This window comes from Anastrepha ludens, chromosome 2, assembly GCF_028408465.1.
Source record: "Anastrepha ludens isolate Willacy chromosome 2, idAnaLude1.1, whole genome shotgun sequence".
In the NCBI taxonomy this organism is placed as follows: domain Eukaryota; kingdom Metazoa; phylum Arthropoda; class Insecta; order Diptera; family Tephritidae; genus Anastrepha; species Anastrepha ludens.
In genome coordinates, this window is record NC_071498.1 from 170341280 (window position 1) to 170360694 (window position 19415).

Below are 19415 nucleotides of genomic sequence, written 5' to 3' on the forward strand. Positions count from 1 at the left end.
TTTAAGAGATCCGGAAGAGGAATAGTATGAACTTGTCCCATACTCAATATATCGCAAACCAATACCCAAAGTCTGATTCTGGAAAACACCGGACAGCTACAGAGAAAATGCTCTGCAGTGTCGTCACCCTTAAGACGGGATAGGCATATCGGGCTCTCGACGACCCCCATGGCAGCCATATGCTGACCACAGGTGTTGTATCCTGTGATTACACCCACCAGTATTCTCAGGTCCTATCTGCTGAGTTTTAGAAGAAATGTCGCTGTTTTCCTGTTTGGTTCTTTCACAAAGCACTTGGCTACTCTACACTTGGCCTCATGAAGTCGTCAATCGATAGTTGCATCGATGGAGAATTGACACCTAGAGAGCCTTTGTAGCCCTTGTAGAGCCTTTATTAGCAAGTTTATCAGCTAACTCGTTCCCTGTAATACCACAATGTCCAGGCACCCAATTAAGACTAACCATCTTGTATTTTGCAACACTGTTCAGTTTTGTTTTACATTCACCGACTAACTTCGAAGAGCAGCGTGGGTTAGCAAGGGCTTTCAGTGCAGCTTGGCTGTCACTAAAAAATCCAATATTGCTGCCCCGCCACTTTTTCTCAATTATCCAGTATGCCACGTTCAAGATTGCATAGACTTCCGTAGCCGTCTGTCCTGTAGCGTAGGATTATTTAGTGTCTTCCTCTAAATACCATCCAGATCCGCTACCATCAAAGGTTTTGGATCCGTCAATGTAGAAAGTGTGCTGATATCCCTTTTATAGGTTCTCTGGCCTTAACCATGATCTCTATCTGGGATTAAAACATCATATTTCCTTCCGAAGATAACGAAACGCACCCGATTGTCCACTGGCTTCGAGAACAGTGTGCCCGCTCCGACAAGTGGTCGTATATCTGACAGTGGCCAATGTTTTCTTCGTATCCCCAGACTCCGTTAACTTGAATCTGTACGTCGCCTTCATCGCTTCCTTTCGAATTTGAAGATCTAGAGGTTGCAAGTTCAGAATGGCATTAAAGGCATCACCAGATGGGGGTTAAATGGCATTGGGGGTTACGTGGTAAACCTAGCTTTTCAGCGTTTGTGCCGATCGTCTCATGACCGGTAAACACAGCTACGAGTTTGGAAATTGTAAGGCGTGGAGTCCGGAGAACTAACTGCATTTATTATACTGAGGCCATAAGGTTTATGAAATAGTAGACGAAAAGTGGAGCTCGAACTTTTCTGCGCTTTCCTGAGAAATAAGTTGTGCAATTCTCCTTTAACAACAGTCAGAAGGATGCGGATGACCAGGTAAAAGGTCTCTGACACCAATTCAGTTCTCTTACCTCCAGGTTGCGGATAAAGAGATCTGTACGAGGTTCACAGAAAATACGTTGTTAACTGCTCAAAAATGCTACCATGTCCATTTAGAGATTAGGCCAACCTCCTGTAACTTGCCACAGGGAGCGCCACGATGGTTATTCTGCATTCCCACGACAGTTAGTGCTACGTTGCCGGAACGACCTAGTTTTATATACGGCCAAAGATTGTCACTCCAGCAGCATTCCTTGTAGAAGTATGACGAATGTTTATGCTGCCACAACAACAAAAGTGTTTTGGCCTAAAAGTGAACTGTGTTATGTTTGCTCAAAATGTACCAGGTCTATGTAGAAGAGTCATTTGAAATTAAATTCGTGATATCACGCAAAGCCCGGTGATTGATGTCATATTCCTGATGCAGATAAAGCAGTGCTTACAGGCCATTCAGATAGAAAAACAATTTCATTAATACCTCACACATATTTTTTATGTTTTGCAAATATTTACTTTTTGATGAATGAGTTGGTGCGTGACTACCATTCGGGAGTGCGTAGGTTCGAATCTCCTTGTATGAACATTAAATAGTAGCAACAGTTTTTGTAATAGCGGTCGCCCCTCGGCGGGCAATGGCAAACCTTCGCGTGTATTTTTTCCATTTCCCCTTCGGAATTGCCTTAAAACTGTAGGTTCTTCCATTTGTCAAACAACAATCTGACGCACACCACAAATAGGAGGAGGAGTTCGGCTAAACATCTAACACAAGTGTGCGCGCCAATTATTTATTATTTAGAACTACTAGAAAAACATCTCTCCTCTATCGCCGTGTATCAATTTTTATGGACTGCTCACTGGCTCAACGAAGCCTTCTGTTCGACTATAGGATATGTGATGGAATTTAAGGTATCCACGCTCACATTGTCGCCCTATGTTATAAGTCCACTTCATAGTTATCAAGAAGCTACCCAGCTGAAGTTGGAGGTTGTGAGCTGCTTCAACTACTCAACAACGGAGTCACTTTTGTCCATGACCAAGTTCATGACAATCAGAGAGCTTTTGGCTGGTTTTATTCCATTTCAACATCGACTCACTCTAAATGAAAAACTCTATATAAAATAATGACTCAAAGGGTGATCAATGTAAAGGTATCGGATTTTAAATTGATACAAAACAACAAAAGTTAAAATTTATTGGGCTAGTTTTGTGTAGAACCATTCATGACATTTATTTTTTAAAGATAACCCGTTCAAAGATTGGCAGCAATTTCGCCGTATTCGCCATCCGTAAACTTTAATTTTGAATGACTCGCTGGAGGACTTCGGTCGGTGCCTCGTGAATAACTTTAGTAATTTTGGCTTCTAATGTCTGAATCAAAGCTCGTTTACATACCCCCATACTCCCACAAATAAAATTCCAAAGGTGTGATATCACACGACCTTGGTGGCCAATCCACTGGTCCGAGACGAGAGATGAATTACTCACCGAAACGACGACGCAGTAAATCCATTATTTCACGGGCTGTATGAAAAATAGCGCCATCTTGTTGGAACCAGGGCGTGTTGTGGAGATTGCGGACTTCAGTTTCCGGCATCAAAATGTCCTTTTTCATGGCGAGATAGCGTTCGCCATTTACTGTTCCATTGGCGTCATCTCTTTGAAATATGGGGTGATGATTCCTCCAGCCCATAGGCAGCACCAAACAGTTGTTTTCAATAGATTTTTTGCTCAATGGCTGTTCTTGAATAGTTTCGGGTTGCTCTTCTGTCCAAGTACGGCAATTGTGCTTTGCCAAAAATAGGCCTCATCGCTGAACGGTTATGTACACCATAAGTTGGTTTGAGTGCGCGATTAACACTTTTAACTGAACGTCGATTTTCGTAGTGCAGTTGTACGAATTGAAGACATTGTTGAGACGCAAGTCTTTCCATGATGAAATGTCGATGAATACTGAAAATAATTATGTACTTATATTTAGTTTCACAGTAAATAGTTTGACAAATAAACCCTATTGGAAAAAGTAGCTTCAATCCTATCAATTAAATCTGAACTATTTTCACCCCGCTGTGGTTGCTACGTGGTACAAAGTATGTGTCTGACATTTCCTACTGACACGCATGAACACTATTTTTTAGACAAAATTAAAGTAACAGCAATTTACTTAGAGTAGAAAAAAATGACACTATAAAGAGCGAAAAAGTGCGAGTTACAGCAGCAGCAACGAGTTGTTGGGTTGAATGCATTTTGAAGACAAAAAGTAGAGAGAAATTCAAATTTTAGGAATAACAAAGCTAAGAAGCGTTGAAGAGCAGTGCAAGTGAACAGTAGCAACAACAACCACATACCATAGAGAGGGGCACATGTGCACGTGTGCGTGTGTGTTTATACATTTGAAGACGCAGATGTATGAGTATGCAGGAAAGTGAGTGGGAATAGGCAATATACATATGCATAGTAAAGTCAACAACAACAAAAACAACAAAAACAATAACAACAACAACGGCAATAACTACAACAACGACAATAACAGCAATAACTACAACAACTACTACTACTACTGCGACACTAACAACAACAGCACCACCACCAACAACAACAATAATAGCAACAACAAAAAATTTACAACGGCAAAGGAAGGAGTGATCGAGTGGCGCAGATCCTCAGGATGCGCAAATGAGAATGCATGCACGGATGGGTGTGCATTGTAAGTGCAAGCTGTCGCACATGTGCATTGTTGTTGCTGTATCTCGAAGACATTACCGCTGTTGCATGCATTTAAAACGTTGCAACATAATGCGCACCGATTTATTATCGAGCTAAACGTGACCGGAGGCGGGTGTTTCAAGTGGTGAAGGAAAATCATTTTTTTTTCTTCTAGAAACAGAAAAAAAACCAACAATAAATAAAACTCAGTGTCTATATTTTAATCATATAATAATTTTTATAAGTATGAACGGAAACTAAGAAGCAGCCACGACGCACACGCACACATTTGTGCATAGTCACTGGGATTTCCCGCGCGGATTCGGCTGATTTTTTGGCAGCATTGCCAAAATCTAGTAAACCGAAACCAAAGACGAAAAATTTAAATCGAAAGAGCAAAAAAAAAAAAAAAATAAAACAAAAAAATAAATAAAAACAGACGGTAGCAAAGTGGAACGGACAAGTGCTTGTAGTCTGAGTGTCGCTGCAAGAGGTGACAATTAAACAGGCCAAAGTGATTTTATTTATTCAACAAAAGACACGCGACAGACGCGCGCGTATGCCTCAAACTAGCGGCGGATTTAAGAAAAAAGAAGAAAAATTGAAAAAAATTCAACAGCTTGCGTCAACGCGCGTATAGGTGGCGATCGCATTCGTTTGTGAAGCAAATATAATTTGATTTTTTCTGCACAAAGTGGGCGACAGAGGGGACCAGAACTGCATGAAAGCATTTGATGGGAAGTTGTGAAATTAAAAAGTTTGATATTTTGAATTTATGCGGAATATTAAATGAATTGAATGATTGAAGAGTGAGGCAGAGATGTTTTTTTTATTAAACTTTTTAATTTAAATTGCAAAGCAAAAAACTAAAAATTAAAATATGAAACCCAGAATTTCTTGCATAATCCAATAGAAAAATTTTAAAAATATTAAAAAAGAAACAAAATAAATACAAAGAAAAAAACATAATAAAATTTACACTTTCAACTATTGAAAAAGTCTCATTGCACCAAATATACTATTACACGAGCATCCAACATGTCCGCCACACTCAAGGTGAGCCCGCCAAATCTCAGCTTACCGTCCATGAACCAAGCAAAGGTGACATTTTCAAATAACCTGCCTTCCAGCAACAACAACAACAACAATAGTAAGAGTATCAGCCATTCCACAATGTTGCCACAAATTAAATTGCCACCACCTTCACCGCTTTATTCACCACTTTACCCAGCCATGGATGCGCTGGCATCCACACCCAATAATTATGCTAATATCAGCAGCAGCAACAACAACAACAACAGTAACAACGGCTGCGTTCTACTCATGTCACCACCACTTAGCGCCCACATGACCGGCGGCAAGGATGAAAATGATAAATGCCAAGAATCAGCGCACCAACGCCTCCTCCAGCAGTCCCATATGCAACAGCAACAACAACTACACACAGTTGATTTTCTTGCGCCGAATTGTAATCTGAAGTCAGCTTACAGTAGCAACAACTATACGGATTTCACCAGCGCCGAGTTGAGCTTTCCGGATTTTTCGCTCAGTTACATAGCTGAGACGCCCACTTCGGTTTACGGCAGCTGCAGCATCAGCAGTAGCAACAACAATACCGTAGACTGTGTGACTGGTAATCAATGCGGACACTCCCCGGCAACTGTAAGCTTCTGCTGTGACAGCGATGTGGTCATGTTGCAACAGCAGCAGCAACAACAACAACAGCAAAAGCAGACAACTTGCAATGGCAGCACCGCCCAGGATGTGTTTCGTTTCGAGCCGGAGGATATAGCGCGTCTAACATCCGGCGATGGTGAGACGACAGACAGCTTTGTGACCTCTGTTACGAGTGAGTCGGCGTTAATGTCACAAGGTGGCGCACTGGGCGTGACAGATACTTTACAAGCGCCTTTTACTCCACACACGCCCTACAGCCCCTACGCTAAGCCGGCGTCCACTTTCTCATACTGTAGTCTTTCCTCTCCCACGACTGTTGGTGGCATAGCGATGGATAGCAATTACCAGCAACAACTACAACAAGAGCAGCAACAGCGTATGACGTCAGCCATTGCCGGTGTGGGGAGCAGCAGTTGCAGCAACAGTAATAGTAGTTGTGACCTGAGTAGCAGCCAATTGTTAACTGCTGGCACCGTCACTTCGGACTGCTTGAACCTCGACATCGAGTACTACAACTATGACGAAATCAATTGTCAGTCGAAAAATCAATCGCCGTGCTCTTCGCCGCCGCTTGATCCCTGGATGACGCTCAATTTGGCCGAGACCATTGCTGGCGCAGCAGCAGTTGAGCAAGCGGCAGCACACAGACAGCTCAAACATTCACCGAAGCCCAGTAATACTTGCCACACCTATCAGTTCTATGAATCGCAGTACCAGCAACAGCATGCGCAGGGTATTAAGCAAGAGTCGACGACCAAGCTGCCCTCAATGATGTCCACCTTTGGCACACCCAAATACGAATCTGTCTACAACTATGACTGTACGTTTGCCAACGATGATATCAGTCCACAACAGCACCAGCAGCAGCACGAATACCACCAGTGCCTGGGGCAGCAGCAGCAGCAGCAACAAGAAAAATGGCCCTGCTATGACGCCACACCACTGCCAGCCAACACAGTCGCTCACAATTACGATCATTTGCCAGAAAACTATCAGAATTGCAATTTGTTGCATGCGGAGAAACCCAACCGCGAACACAAAATTATTTGGACCATCGACGAACTGGACGAGATGCATGAGGAGCTTATCGATGAGCTGTGCTGTGCCAGTGCTAAGCAATCTAATCACATGAGTGGCGATGAGGATGTGAATGTGGACATCGCTGACTATTTCGAAGAAGAAAATTCGCTCGATTTTGCCCTACAGGTGGCAAGTAATGAGCCCGTGTTTGATAATGGCGATGAGAATGAGGATGATAACGATTCGGTGTTTCATGCCACAGAATATGCCTCCACCACAATACCAAACACCAACAATAAAAATCAGTTAGCGCAAGCAACACAACAAAATTTACAACCGCCACGTCGTCGACGCCGCTGCGCATCACCAAAGAATGCCACAAATGCTGCCGTTACCAAAAATAAACCATCTTGCAATGCCAAAACGACTGTAATGCGCGCGAATTATGATGCACATGCCATGGGCGACATAGTGCAACAACCACTAAAACAAGTGGTAGACGTGGACGCGTTGGCCGATGAGGCGCAAATCTGTCTGTGGACCGATTGCAATGAAGAATTTCCCAATCAAGCGGAGTTTGTGGCACACATCGAGAAGCGTCATGTGGACGTAAAGAAGGGCGATGATTTCTCTTGCTTTTGGCTGGACTGTCCGCGTCGGTATAAACCCTTCAACGCACGCTATAAGCTCTTGATACACATGCGTGTGCACAGCGGGGAGAAGCCGAACAAATGTCCGGTAAGTTGAAATTTTGTACTTACATTGGCATGCAGATCGATGGAAGAGTCAGTGCGTGGAAAAATTGCCACGGAAGTGTTGTTTGCGTGAATGCAAGTGCGGATGATGTGCTTGAATTTGTTGCTCTCAAAATTAGAAATGTGTTGTTATTGCGTAAGTGCATACATAGAAGACGGTTTTTTTCAAAATATGAAGCCTCGTTGTGAAGAAGAAGGTATGACAGTCTGATGCGTTCATAGTTGGGCCAAGGTTAGCCAGGTTGCTTGTCTAAGACGAGGTACTCGGTGGCCCTAAAGCGCATTGCTATACCTGAATTTGATTTTCATATCCAAACTAAGTTCCTTAAATCACTCATATATTTTCAAGAAGGTAACTAGTCTCGCAAGCGAAGTATTTTGCAAACTTCCCAGGTCTTCAAAGAAATAATCGCCAAGATCTTTGGCACGGCTTCTTTGAAGTGCAGGACATTCACAGAGGAGGTGTTGTGCCGACTCAATTTCTTCTTCATCTCCGCAGCTCCTGCAGAAGTAATTGTGAGATACACCGGTTCTATTGGATTCACTGGGTCTAATTTATTCCTAACTTTCTGGAAGCGCATGGATTCCGCGTCGAATCTTCTACATGTAATTTAAAGCGATTTACCGTTGCGCTCTGCTTAAAGCTGATTATGTTTTATAAATTAAAAAAGTAGAAGTCAGTAGAAGCAACGTTTCGTTGATTTTAGGTGCAATACTGCTTATTTCGATACAGTCAGGTTGGTTTTAAGGACCTAAACAAACATGGCATTTGACCGAACATTTTCGTGTTTGTATTCCCTTTCCTCGTTTTGTGGCTGCTATCTTTAAATTACCAGCTCGAAAGTAAAAATGTATAATTTAAAGAATGCAGTTGCATGCAGAGGCGATTTTCTCTGATGGTTTCCATAGGTTATGGATAAAATGAAATGAAATAAAAATAAAATAACAAAAGATAACATAAATAAAAATAAAAAAAACTAGCAAATTTGAAAATCTATTGATATAAAATTAAGCCGAAAAAAAGTGTGCATTTGTCCGGGGTAATCTCAGCAACGCGTGTAAGAAAAACAATGAAAGTTTCACACATTATTGGTGTTGCTTTGGCAAAGGTTTCTGTGCAGTTTGGTTGAAATCTGATAACGCGTGTGTGTGGGGTGCGTCGGTTAAGTGAGTGTGTTTTTGCTATTTGCCGCACATATTTTTTGTACCACACATAGCATTCATTAGAATTGAATACATTTTGGTCGTGTGTGTCTGGGCCGATTATTATGAAATTTTTACGGTGAAGGTTAGTATAATATGCTTATTGATTCCACTCGCCACCAGGTGGCGCTGCCGAAGTCCAAACCGAGGACCCGGGTAACCCTAGGATGTGTTTTTACATTGTGGGTATCAAATCAAAGCTACTGATTAGTGCTTTAATACAGAGTATTTTTTAGATCTCTGAGTGGCCAGGGTCTCGAGATATAGCCGAAAAGGTGGGCCAAGGTACCCTTGGATATGTTTGTACAATATGGGTATCGGATGGAAGCTGTTGATGAAAGCTTTTAAGTGAAGTAATTTTTACTGCCCGTTTCCGGGATAAAGAAAGGAGATGGAGCTGGAGATGGAAGAGGAAAAGGAATAGCTACAGGAAGAGGAAGAGGAAGAGGAAGACCACTTATTATTAAAAATTAAAAAAAATATTCTAAACAAATTTTAAAATGTTACACATACGCTTATTATATAAACGTTAATCTGAAGTCAGTTATAGTGAAAAATGTATTATACTTATCATTGCCGGCGTGATTGGTGATCGTTTCCTTAATTTTTTGCCGAAAGGTTTTGCTAATATGAGATATTACCTATATCATTCATATATTTACGTATTACCTGTGTACTCACAAATATACGGTTGAAGCAAACATATGTCAGTTTTTTTACTTCGCCTGGAAAAGTTTATATAAATTTAGGAAGAGTAAATAGAACTTATTTTATATCAGACTTCACGCAAAAAAGTCATTTGCACCTGAACACATAGCTGGGTTAAATCGGGGGGGAATAGAAAAGTTCTCTTCTCCTTTTCCGCTTTTTCGCACATGCAATTGTATGGGATGAGTGCACGATGGCACATAAAAAGTCACTGGAAGCGCTTGATAGGACATTACGAGATTTACGTAGTAAAAATGAAATGTTTGGTCGTGCCTTAGTGCTGCTGGCAGGTGATTTTAGACAAACACTGCCTGTTATTCTTCGAGCAACTGTAGCAGATGAATTGGCTGCATGTTTGAAATCATCATATTTGTGGAGACATGTTCAAACACTCAAACTCACTACAAATGTACGTGTTCTTATGCAAAATGATCCATCAGCTGCTGAATTTTCACAGCAATTATTGGATATTGGAAATGGCGAAGTTCCTGTTGATAATTGAACTGGCTTAATAACTTTACAACCAAACTTTTGTCAAATAAGTCAAACGAAAGAACAGTTAATTCAAAGTATTTTCCCAAATTTGCCTCAAAATTACAAAAAATTATGATTGGCTTAGTGAACGAGCCATCATGGCTGGCAAAACTAAAGATGTGACTGAAATGAACGCGGCTACATTGGCTAACATACCAAGTCCAGAACAAACATATCGATCCGTTGACACTGTCACAAATTAAGATGATGTTGTAAATTATCCCACTGAATTTTTGAATTCCTTTGATTTACCTGGATTACCGCCACACATGCTAAACTTGAAAATAGGATCACCGATTATTATGTTGAGAAACATAAATCAACCACGACTATGTAATGGCACTCGATTAACAGTTAACCCATTAAATACCAACCTTATATAAAACAATTTTTTTTTAAATGCGTTTATAAAACGTTTATTGAAATAGTGTAATTAAGCTCCTTAAAAAAGAAAAACACGAAAAAAAATCAAAGAAATGCATTTTTTGGGCTGTACCCAAACGAGTACAATGGGATAATATGTATATACATTGCCTGTATATGAAAATATGAAGTATTAAATAAAAAGACACTTTCAAAGACTTCCTTGGTTATTAGTTCGGTTAACAGTATGGAAGTTTTTGAAACATTCTCTCTCTACGCAAAGGGCTACATTGCATAACTCGCAAATCCATCGAATTCTTTGGTGACACTCCCTGCACCTGAGCTGATTCGATATCCTTTCGGGAAAATGGTTATATGAGGAACCAGCTATTGACGCCGTTGTCGATCGTTTGGAAGATATGTCCCGGATATTATAATTGCGTAAATAAAATCGCACAATTTCACGTTGGTATTGCAACAAGTCGCGTTGACTCTTACTTGCCATTTTATAAAGCTTCCATGCGTTTACTACGCACGAGCTTATCATTGTGATGAAAAGAGGCCACCATCATTTCTTTCCTCTAAACTTTATATAGTAAGTATTCAAAGCTTGGTCGTGGAGGTGAACTCCTCCCATTCCTGAGTTGTATTCCGTTATCAACTTCGGCTGATGGGCATTCACTTTGCGCCTCTCTTGTCTTGACCATCGTTTGACGGTATGTAAAGGTTCAATTCTATCAAAGTTTGTTCCCACTGTCACAACGCTATTGTCATTCCACTTCACAAAAAGTATTCCTGAATCAGAAGATCTACAAAATTTGATACAAAACAACTATTCAAATAAATCATTATGATAAACTTATTGTACATAAAATCAAACTCTCCCCGTTGCTGCTTTTGTAGTTCGTTGTTCGTTTTCAGGGGACATTTTTTGGACCGCCGTTCACGAACAGTCCCAGTAGCCTTAAATCCTTGTTCTTTCAAAATTCTAAGAAGGTCATATGACGTAAAGAAGTTGTCGAAAAATACGATGTGATCGGTCGGATGTGGAATGTTTGTCAAAAGATCAAGGACGACCCTTGAACCTAATGGGAGACTTTATTTCTGATCCTCTTAAGATCCTCCTCATTGAAACAGAAATCATGCTTGTTATGCTGCAAGGCATATACTTTCGTTTGATCGATTATTAATTTTACCACCTCATCGTCAAAAATTGTTTCAAAAATTTGAACTGGGTTCTTAGTTACCAATAAAGAACACCCTTCAAGTTGGGATTGTTCGTAAAAATGCGTTTCTGGAATTTCTGCACTTGTTATGCTCTTTCTCCATTTTGGATTTAGATCTTTTGACAACTTTTAACAACTTTTGCCTTTTTTGTAAGCTTGCAAGTGGAATATCATCATCACTGTCACTGCTCAAAAATAAGTCAACTTCGCCCGGAACATCCCTTGGAATATCATCACGCAATATATTATCCTCTTCAATGTCCTCCTCATCTGTGTCCCAGTGGGTATTTGGCGGTATAATAGCGAAGTTGAAGTGACTACGGTCGCTTGATTCAATATAGTCGGTGGCCGCAGAAAGGTTGTGAAACCTCTTTCCGTAAAATTTGTTTACATCCATTACCAAATCTACATGAAATATGCACACAAAATATATATTAATGTTCCCACTGTACCCATGCGAGTACACTAGAATTTAAACCTACCGAAATGCACTTTTCCACAACTTTTTTCGTATTTTTGTTATAAAGTATACAAATTATATGTATTACAAATATTTCAACACTGAACTTTTTCCGTGATAACTTAGATTTTGTCAAACAGAGAGCTTATTGCAAACTAAACCATGAAAAGAAGAAAAATAGCAAAAGTGCACGCAAAGACAAGTGAATAACGAAGAACGGGACTGAAAAAAAAGAAGGAGAAACATGTATATTCCTTTTCAACATTGCTCTGTATTATAAAGTGGCGAGTACATTTAAAAATTTGTAAGCGTTGGCTTTTGACGTCGTTTCGAAAAAGATGCTTTTTCTGTACTCAAGCGAGTACAATTTGATCAAATGGGTTAAGAGATTGATGAATAACGTCATTGAAGCAACAATTTTGAATGGAAAATACTCTGGTGAAGACGTTTTAATACCGCGAATACCAATGATACCATCGGATATGCCGTTTGAATTCAAACGTCTTCAATTTCCTGTTCGCCTTGCATTCGCGATTACTATTTATTAATAAGTCACAAGGCCAAACTTTATGTTTCATGCTCAAGAGTTGGTAAGCCATCGGTATTGTTCATTTATTCAACAACGCATGGAAAAACGAAGAATATTGTATACCAAAAATATAAAGTAAATCACATCAAACGTTTTTTAATTGCTACTACTATTTAAAACTTCTTTCATTACTATTCATGCGCGAAAATTTTTATAAAATACACACAGTATCTTTCGGCTTAATTTAATTAATTAATCTAGATTTTTTTAAAGACGACCAGCGGAACGGGGGGGTTTTCCCTAGTTCTAAATAAAAAGACAAACCTGAATGAGGCACTTAACAAAAATCGACCGTCTTTAGTGAATAGACGCAAAGTTTTGTTTCACTACGACAACGCAAGACCTCATACCGCAAGGCAAACATAAGGCAAGCTGAACGAGCTCGGATGGGAGCTAATGCTGCATCCACAATACTCTCCGGATTTTGCACCTTGTGGTTATCAGCTTTTCCGTGGACTTCAATCCCATATGAGTAACAAGAACTGCCGCTCAAAAGAAGCTATAAAAAGGGATATCGAAGCGTATTTTGGCTCCAAGGACAACAATTTTTTTGAGCAGGGAATTAAAAATTTGCCTTAACGTTGGGAAGGCATTGTTAATAATGAAGGAAAATATATTATTGATTAATAAATACTTTAAACAACTTTTTTATTAATTTTAAAACCACCTTTAAAAATAGCATGAACTTATGGACGGACCTGATAAATCACGGTTCACACCTGAACAAGAAATTTCCATTGCAAGTGCAAGCAGAATAGGCAAAATTCAATGAAAAATATCCTCTAAAATATACAACACAAAAAATATGTGTGTCGAGCTGTGTTAAGAAAAAGATTAAAAATATTTATGTTCACACCTTCAACGGGCTATGTTTATGCTCTTGTAAATTTCTAAAATCGCCAGTGCTAAGAAAAGCAATAAAATGCAATATTTTTATAACCCTTTCATAAATTTTTTAATTAATTCTTTATTGTATTAAAAATATCACTTGCAAACATACATTCGTATGTATATGTATGTATGTATGTATATGTATGTGTAAATATTGCTATGTAATATTCCTTTTTGCATACAAACGAAAAAATATTTCCAACAAATTTTTTACTCAGCCGATAACCAAGAATATGGCCCTGGACTTGAGACTTGGTAGTTGAAGAGTACAGCTGTGAAATTGTTCGAAATCAATGACGATTTTATGCACATAGATGGTTATGTACTTAGATACGCATACATATGTGTATATATGAAAATACATAAATGTAAAGTCGAGTATTTGCTGCACAATCAACCTTCCGCACGCATAGCACATACGAATGACTAGGCCGATTAGGAGTAGGCAGGCTTGCGTTGCATTGCTGGATGCTGCTATTTTTAGTTGTACATAGAAAAAATGTTGGACGTTTGTTTATGTTAAAGAGTTTTGAATATAATAAGAAAAGGGAAATAACGAAGATCATAAAACCGGTTGAAAGGGCATTTTATGTGCACGTGTGAATGGAAGTCTACATACACACATACATAGAAACGTATGTGAAAAAATATGTATGTATGTGCTTACACGTATGAGTGCTTTCAGGCATTTCCCTCTACGCGCGCAGTTATTTATTTTCTCACAAATGTCGCCCGAGTAAAGAAATCGGACATTTTGCCTCCGCTAATGACGACGACGCATAGGTGCGATGGGGGTGTGGGTGATGGCAATAGAATCGCAGTGGCTGTTGTTCGAGCAATAAAAATGACATACGACACATTTGCTGCGAAAAAGGCTTGAAAGGATTATTATTAAAAAATATTTACGTATGCGCATCTACATGTGTATGTGTGACTGTGTGACTGTGTGCGAGTGTGTGTTGCTCGCAGCCACTTTGCATGCGAACCAAATGTTACAAGGCCATTTGTATGCTGACGTATGCTGACCTCAACACGTTCGCCCACGATGACCCTGTGCTAGCAGCTTTTCGCAATTTACAACTGCAAAGGCACAAATGAAAACAAATAAGCGAATCAACCTTTTGGCATTTGATGTGTATGGACATATGCGTGTGTGTATGTATGCGTGTAGGTATGTATGGCTGTATTATGCGTGTGTGTATGCATGCTTGTGTGTATGGATGGTTGTATGTATCTTTGTATGTATGGTTGTATGTCTGCATGCGTGTATGTATGTATGTATATTTGTATGTATGGTTGTATGTATATGACTTTAACAGTCTCTTCAACGTTGCCATCACCTCCTCCTACGCTCCAACCTTTAGAGTCCTTTTAACAACAACAAACTCTGGCAACAAAAGCAATAAGAATAAATGCTATTTTTGTTAGTGTGCTTGTATGCGCATGTGATATTGTTGTTGCTGTGCATGTCATTTAAATGATGCACGCTGCCTGCCTGATACGCTCCATTAAGATACAAATGGAATATGGGCTCAGTTTTTGGTGTGCAGAATTTGCAAAAGTTTAGAAATCCAACAGCCTATGGCTGTTTTAATTCTTTAAATTTTCACGATTTGTACTCTTTGCTTATGATTGTTTTTGTTTTTGAAGTGAAACTTCTTAGGCGTCGATGGACGAGCGAGAATGGAGATTAAAATTTCAAGGCCATGCAACGTTTTGTGCACTTTCGTTCCGCGAGAGAGAGAAAAGATATAACGTAGAGGAAAGGGAGAGAGAGATAAAGAAAGCTATACCTTATACATATCCTAGATGCATTTTAGGCTATTTTTCCTGAGTTTTTCCTTGTGGTTGCTAATTTCTAGTGAAAATAACACTGCCTACTTTTTGGCGCTTGTTTGTTGGTGCAAACTTGTAGGAAATATATTTTTGGTACCTACTGTTTGGCGTTATATTTCCTTGGTGCCTACTATTTTAGGCGTTTTTTGGTCCGAATTATTTTTGTGTTTTGTTTGGTTTTGTTGCCTAATTTTTGGCGCTTATTTCTGTTTCCTGCGGCCGCCGTAGCCGAATGGGTGGGTGCGTGATTACCATTCGGAATTCACAGAGAGAATGTTGGTTCGAATCTCGGTGAAACACCAAAATTAAGAAAAACATTTTCCTAATAGCGGTCGCCCCTCGGCAGGCAATGGCAAACCTCCGAGTGTATTTCTGCCATGAAAAAGCTCCTCATAAAAATATCTGCCGTTCGGAGTCGGCTTGAAACTGTAGGTCCCTCCATTTGTGCAACAACATCAAGACGCACACCACAAATAGGAGGAGGAGCTCAGCCAAACACCCAAAAGGGTGTACGCGCCAATTATATATATATATATATATTTCTGTTTCCTGGCTAGTGCTTGTGCGTACTACTAAAGGGCTATCCATTCCGGCGTCGGATTTATTGGTATTGCCTCGCGGTAATTTGTGCCGTTGCTGCGGTCCTGGAATCGCTGCGTTTGTGCGGGTGATAAACGTTCGGAGTAGTGCGCGTTGTTGCCACGGTTGTGTCCAGCGTTTACCTACATCGGTCGACCCTTCTCCGTTTTTTGTTTTGTCTATTTGTATTCTCTTCAAGCGATGTGAATTTATTATATTCATTATATATATTCTTTCACTCTCTCTCATTTTTTCTCAGGTCTCTTCCTCTTTCTTTGTCTGCCTTGAAAGTTTCACTTCTGTTATTGTATATGCATTACGCTACACACACTTTTGTTTGATTATCTGGTTTTTGATCATTTTTTCTCATACTTTTTTACAGTTTCCCAGTTGCAGTAAGGCATTTTCGCGTTTGGAAAATTTGAAAATTCATCAGCGTTCGCACACGGGCGAGCGGCCATATGGATGCCAGTATAAAGGTTGCCTCAAGGCGTTTAGCAATAGTTCGGATCGGGCGAAACATCAGCGAACGCACTATGACACGGTAAGTGAAAATAGAGTATCTACGCATCTATGTACATATTATTCAAAACTGCAAAAAAAAAGGGAAAACAAGAAAAAAAACAGTAAAATTTTATTTCGTACCTTAAAGGGGGAAGTCCATGTAGAAGCCTCAAAGTCGGCCTTAAAAAATAGTTTAAAAGGTGAAAAAAATATTATATTATTTTGAAGCTATAACACAACTTTATTTGACCTTTCGAGAGTACAAAAAAAAATTTTTTTAATTTCTTTATTTCGAAAATGGCGTCTGCCTACGGCGCGAGGTCCCAAACTGCTCTATTTATTACTCTTAATCTATCGATCTGAAACAAAAAATTGAACTTGGTTTCTTTTTATAACATATTAACGGAAAGGATGAACCTATAAAATTAAAAAACAAGTATAAAATTAATTATAAAATAAGCCTTTGGAAAAAAGTCAGAATTTAGGGCTATTTTATTGACATTTTTAACCCCCAAAAAGTAATTCATCATCGCGAAATATCTGATATTTTAGGTTTATCCTTCCGATAGTAATGTACAGAAAGGCCTCACAAAACTTTAGTCAAATCAAATCGATCGATAACTTTTTGATTATAACACGATCAGTTTTTGAATCAAATTTATCTACTGTTTGTATAGAACACACAGCCTATCCGGTGGCAAAATTATTTCAACCGAAAATTGGGGTAAGCCCCTTTAATTAGTATTACTCCGTCAGACAGTAAAAGTTATCAAAGAAATATTTTATATGCACAAGGAACTATACATTTTGTATAGTAATGCTGAATACTTAGTCTTGCATTTTTTGATAAATTCATTTTTTTAAAGATAAATTTATTTTTTGAAAGTTACAAGGGACTAAATTATGTGGAAAAATATCGCGGCAGGCGGCGGAGCAGATGAAGATGCCAACTGCAGGTTAAACAAAGCAAGGGCCCCACCCTTCTCGTTTCGTCCTATCGGTTTCCTTCACCTCTATTCCTCTTGCAATGGTATGACAATGGTATCGCAAACCTTCAGCCGCTCTTAACTGCAAATGTTCAGCTTATCTGAGAAGTCAGTGTACGATGGAAGAGTCTTGTCGACGCCCTATAGTCCCGAGCGGAGGGAACCAAAAACTGTCTGACCTTCGTGGTGTACAATATCTTTGTAATCCAACAAAACATCGTAAGTATCGGTTTCTGTTGTGACCGAAACGATTTGGTTTTTTTGGTCTTGGTTCATTCGGCGTTGTCTACTCACGCGCTGGCTTGCGTGTCGTAATCATAAACTCACGTCTCGTCCCGAGTAATGATGCGTTGATGAATGTTTGGTCAGATTCAGACTTGGAAATCATGCTTTTGGGGCATTAACGCAGTCGCTTTTTGCATGAAATGCATGTCCAATTCAGGTAGGGACCAACTTTGCAACAATACGGCGCAAACCCAAGTCAAAAACTACAATGTCCTAAACGGATCTATAAAAAATGTTAAGTTAATAAGTTTTCTGCCAGCTCTCTGATGTTTAATTTGCCGTTCGTGCTCTTTATTCATGTTTTCATTGTCGATGGTGACCGTCTGCTACTACGTTCGTCATCCTAAACCTCACCATGGACTCACGATCTCTTTTGAAGTGTGCACGCTATTCGTAATCGGCTCTTTTCTTTAGAGTATCATCTCCATGCTTCCCAACATTTCTAAGCTTCTCACACTATTGAGTCCATTTTTAACGCAAAGTTTAATACAAACTCGTTGTTGCAAACCAAAATTTTAAACTGTAATATAGAAAACACGTGCAGAGGTCTTGGAGGTAGGGTTCAAAATGCCTTCGCACGTACAGCGAACGTCGTCTACTACGTCGAGTAGTGTGACCACTAAAACCACCCCTCCTCTTCTGCTGGGGAGACTCTCTTCCCCGGACAACTTTCTGTATTACTTCGGAAGGGCCCAGAACGGCATCCATAAAGAACCAATTCTATTCACCCACGTCTGGGTCCACCATATGGCTACAAAACTTTCATGCTACAGGCTCATCTTCTTGTACCTGTGTCTGTGAGGCTTCTGTTTGTTGCAGTGTGTTTTTTTTTCGTAGTACGCCCTCGATGTATCCCTTTACTGCGTTCTAGCTGTCCTCTCGTTCGAGCATTTTGCTGATTACGTTGCTCGGCGTGATGCCGCCAATCTGCTTCCTTAGAACATTTCTTTCCGCGAGCCATCTGTTACAACTAAAAAACGTGTGTTCAGCGGCATCGCTCAGCGTTTCGCAGAATATGCACTTGGAATCGGTTACCTTGCCCAACCGGTATAGGAGAGGAACTGAGTTAAGAAGTAGTTCACTTCCCCGAAGTTCAACGTGCAGAGGTACTCAAGACAGCGCAACTTTTACAAATGTCAAGCAATGGCGATAAAATTTTGATAGAAATGTCAATTACAGATTTGGCAGTTCAACAAACCAAAAAAAAACAGAACTCAAATCAGTTGACTTAGAGCGTCTCCTGGCAGTAGTCTATCAAAAACCATATACAGTAGGATCTGTTTTTATGCGGTAGATACGTTTCGCAAGAAACAGCATAAAAAAAGCTACTAGTTCTATAGTAAAACTATAGATACGTTTCAAAAGTGCTAAAACCGCATAAATCTGAAATAATGTAATAAAATCGCATAAAAAAGGGCACTAGTCCCGTATTATAACTATAGATACGTTCCATAGACCGCAAGAATCTGGAATAATTAAATAAAATCGCATAAACAAAATATTGTATTTTTGAAAATTATATCTTTATTTAAGAAACGTCAGAATCGAAAAATAAATTTAAGTCAGAAATAGAATCAGACAATACCCACATGTTGCGCGTTCGTTTAGGATTTGGCGTAAAATCACTTTCGTCACTTGAGGAAATGTACACGTCTGATCTAGATAGTTATGCAGGCGGTCCCATACTTGTAGGGTTAGCATTTCTGATGTAATCTGTGATGAGTTTTTGCTTAGCTGGTTTAGAATCTTGTTTATATGTACAATTCCCGATAGGTCGACATGCATTTTGTAATTTAAAAAA

General features: G+C 39.6%; 1 protein-coding gene across 1 annotated transcript in view; it reads left to right on the forward strand.

The window, feature by feature from the left end:
- The first annotated feature begins 4448 nt into the window (after positions 1–4448).
- Positions 4449–19415, forward strand: part of LOC128855852 (uncharacterized) — a 30415-nt gene continuing 15448 nt past the window's right edge. The window contains exons 1-2 of the mRNA XM_054091059.1: positions 4449–7433; positions 16222–16383. Of these exons, the coding sequence (XP_053947034.1) occupies positions 5037–7433; positions 16222–16383 (2559 nt within the window). The 5' untranslated portion in view covers positions 4449–5036. The remainder of the gene's footprint in view (positions 7434–16221; positions 16384–19415) is intronic.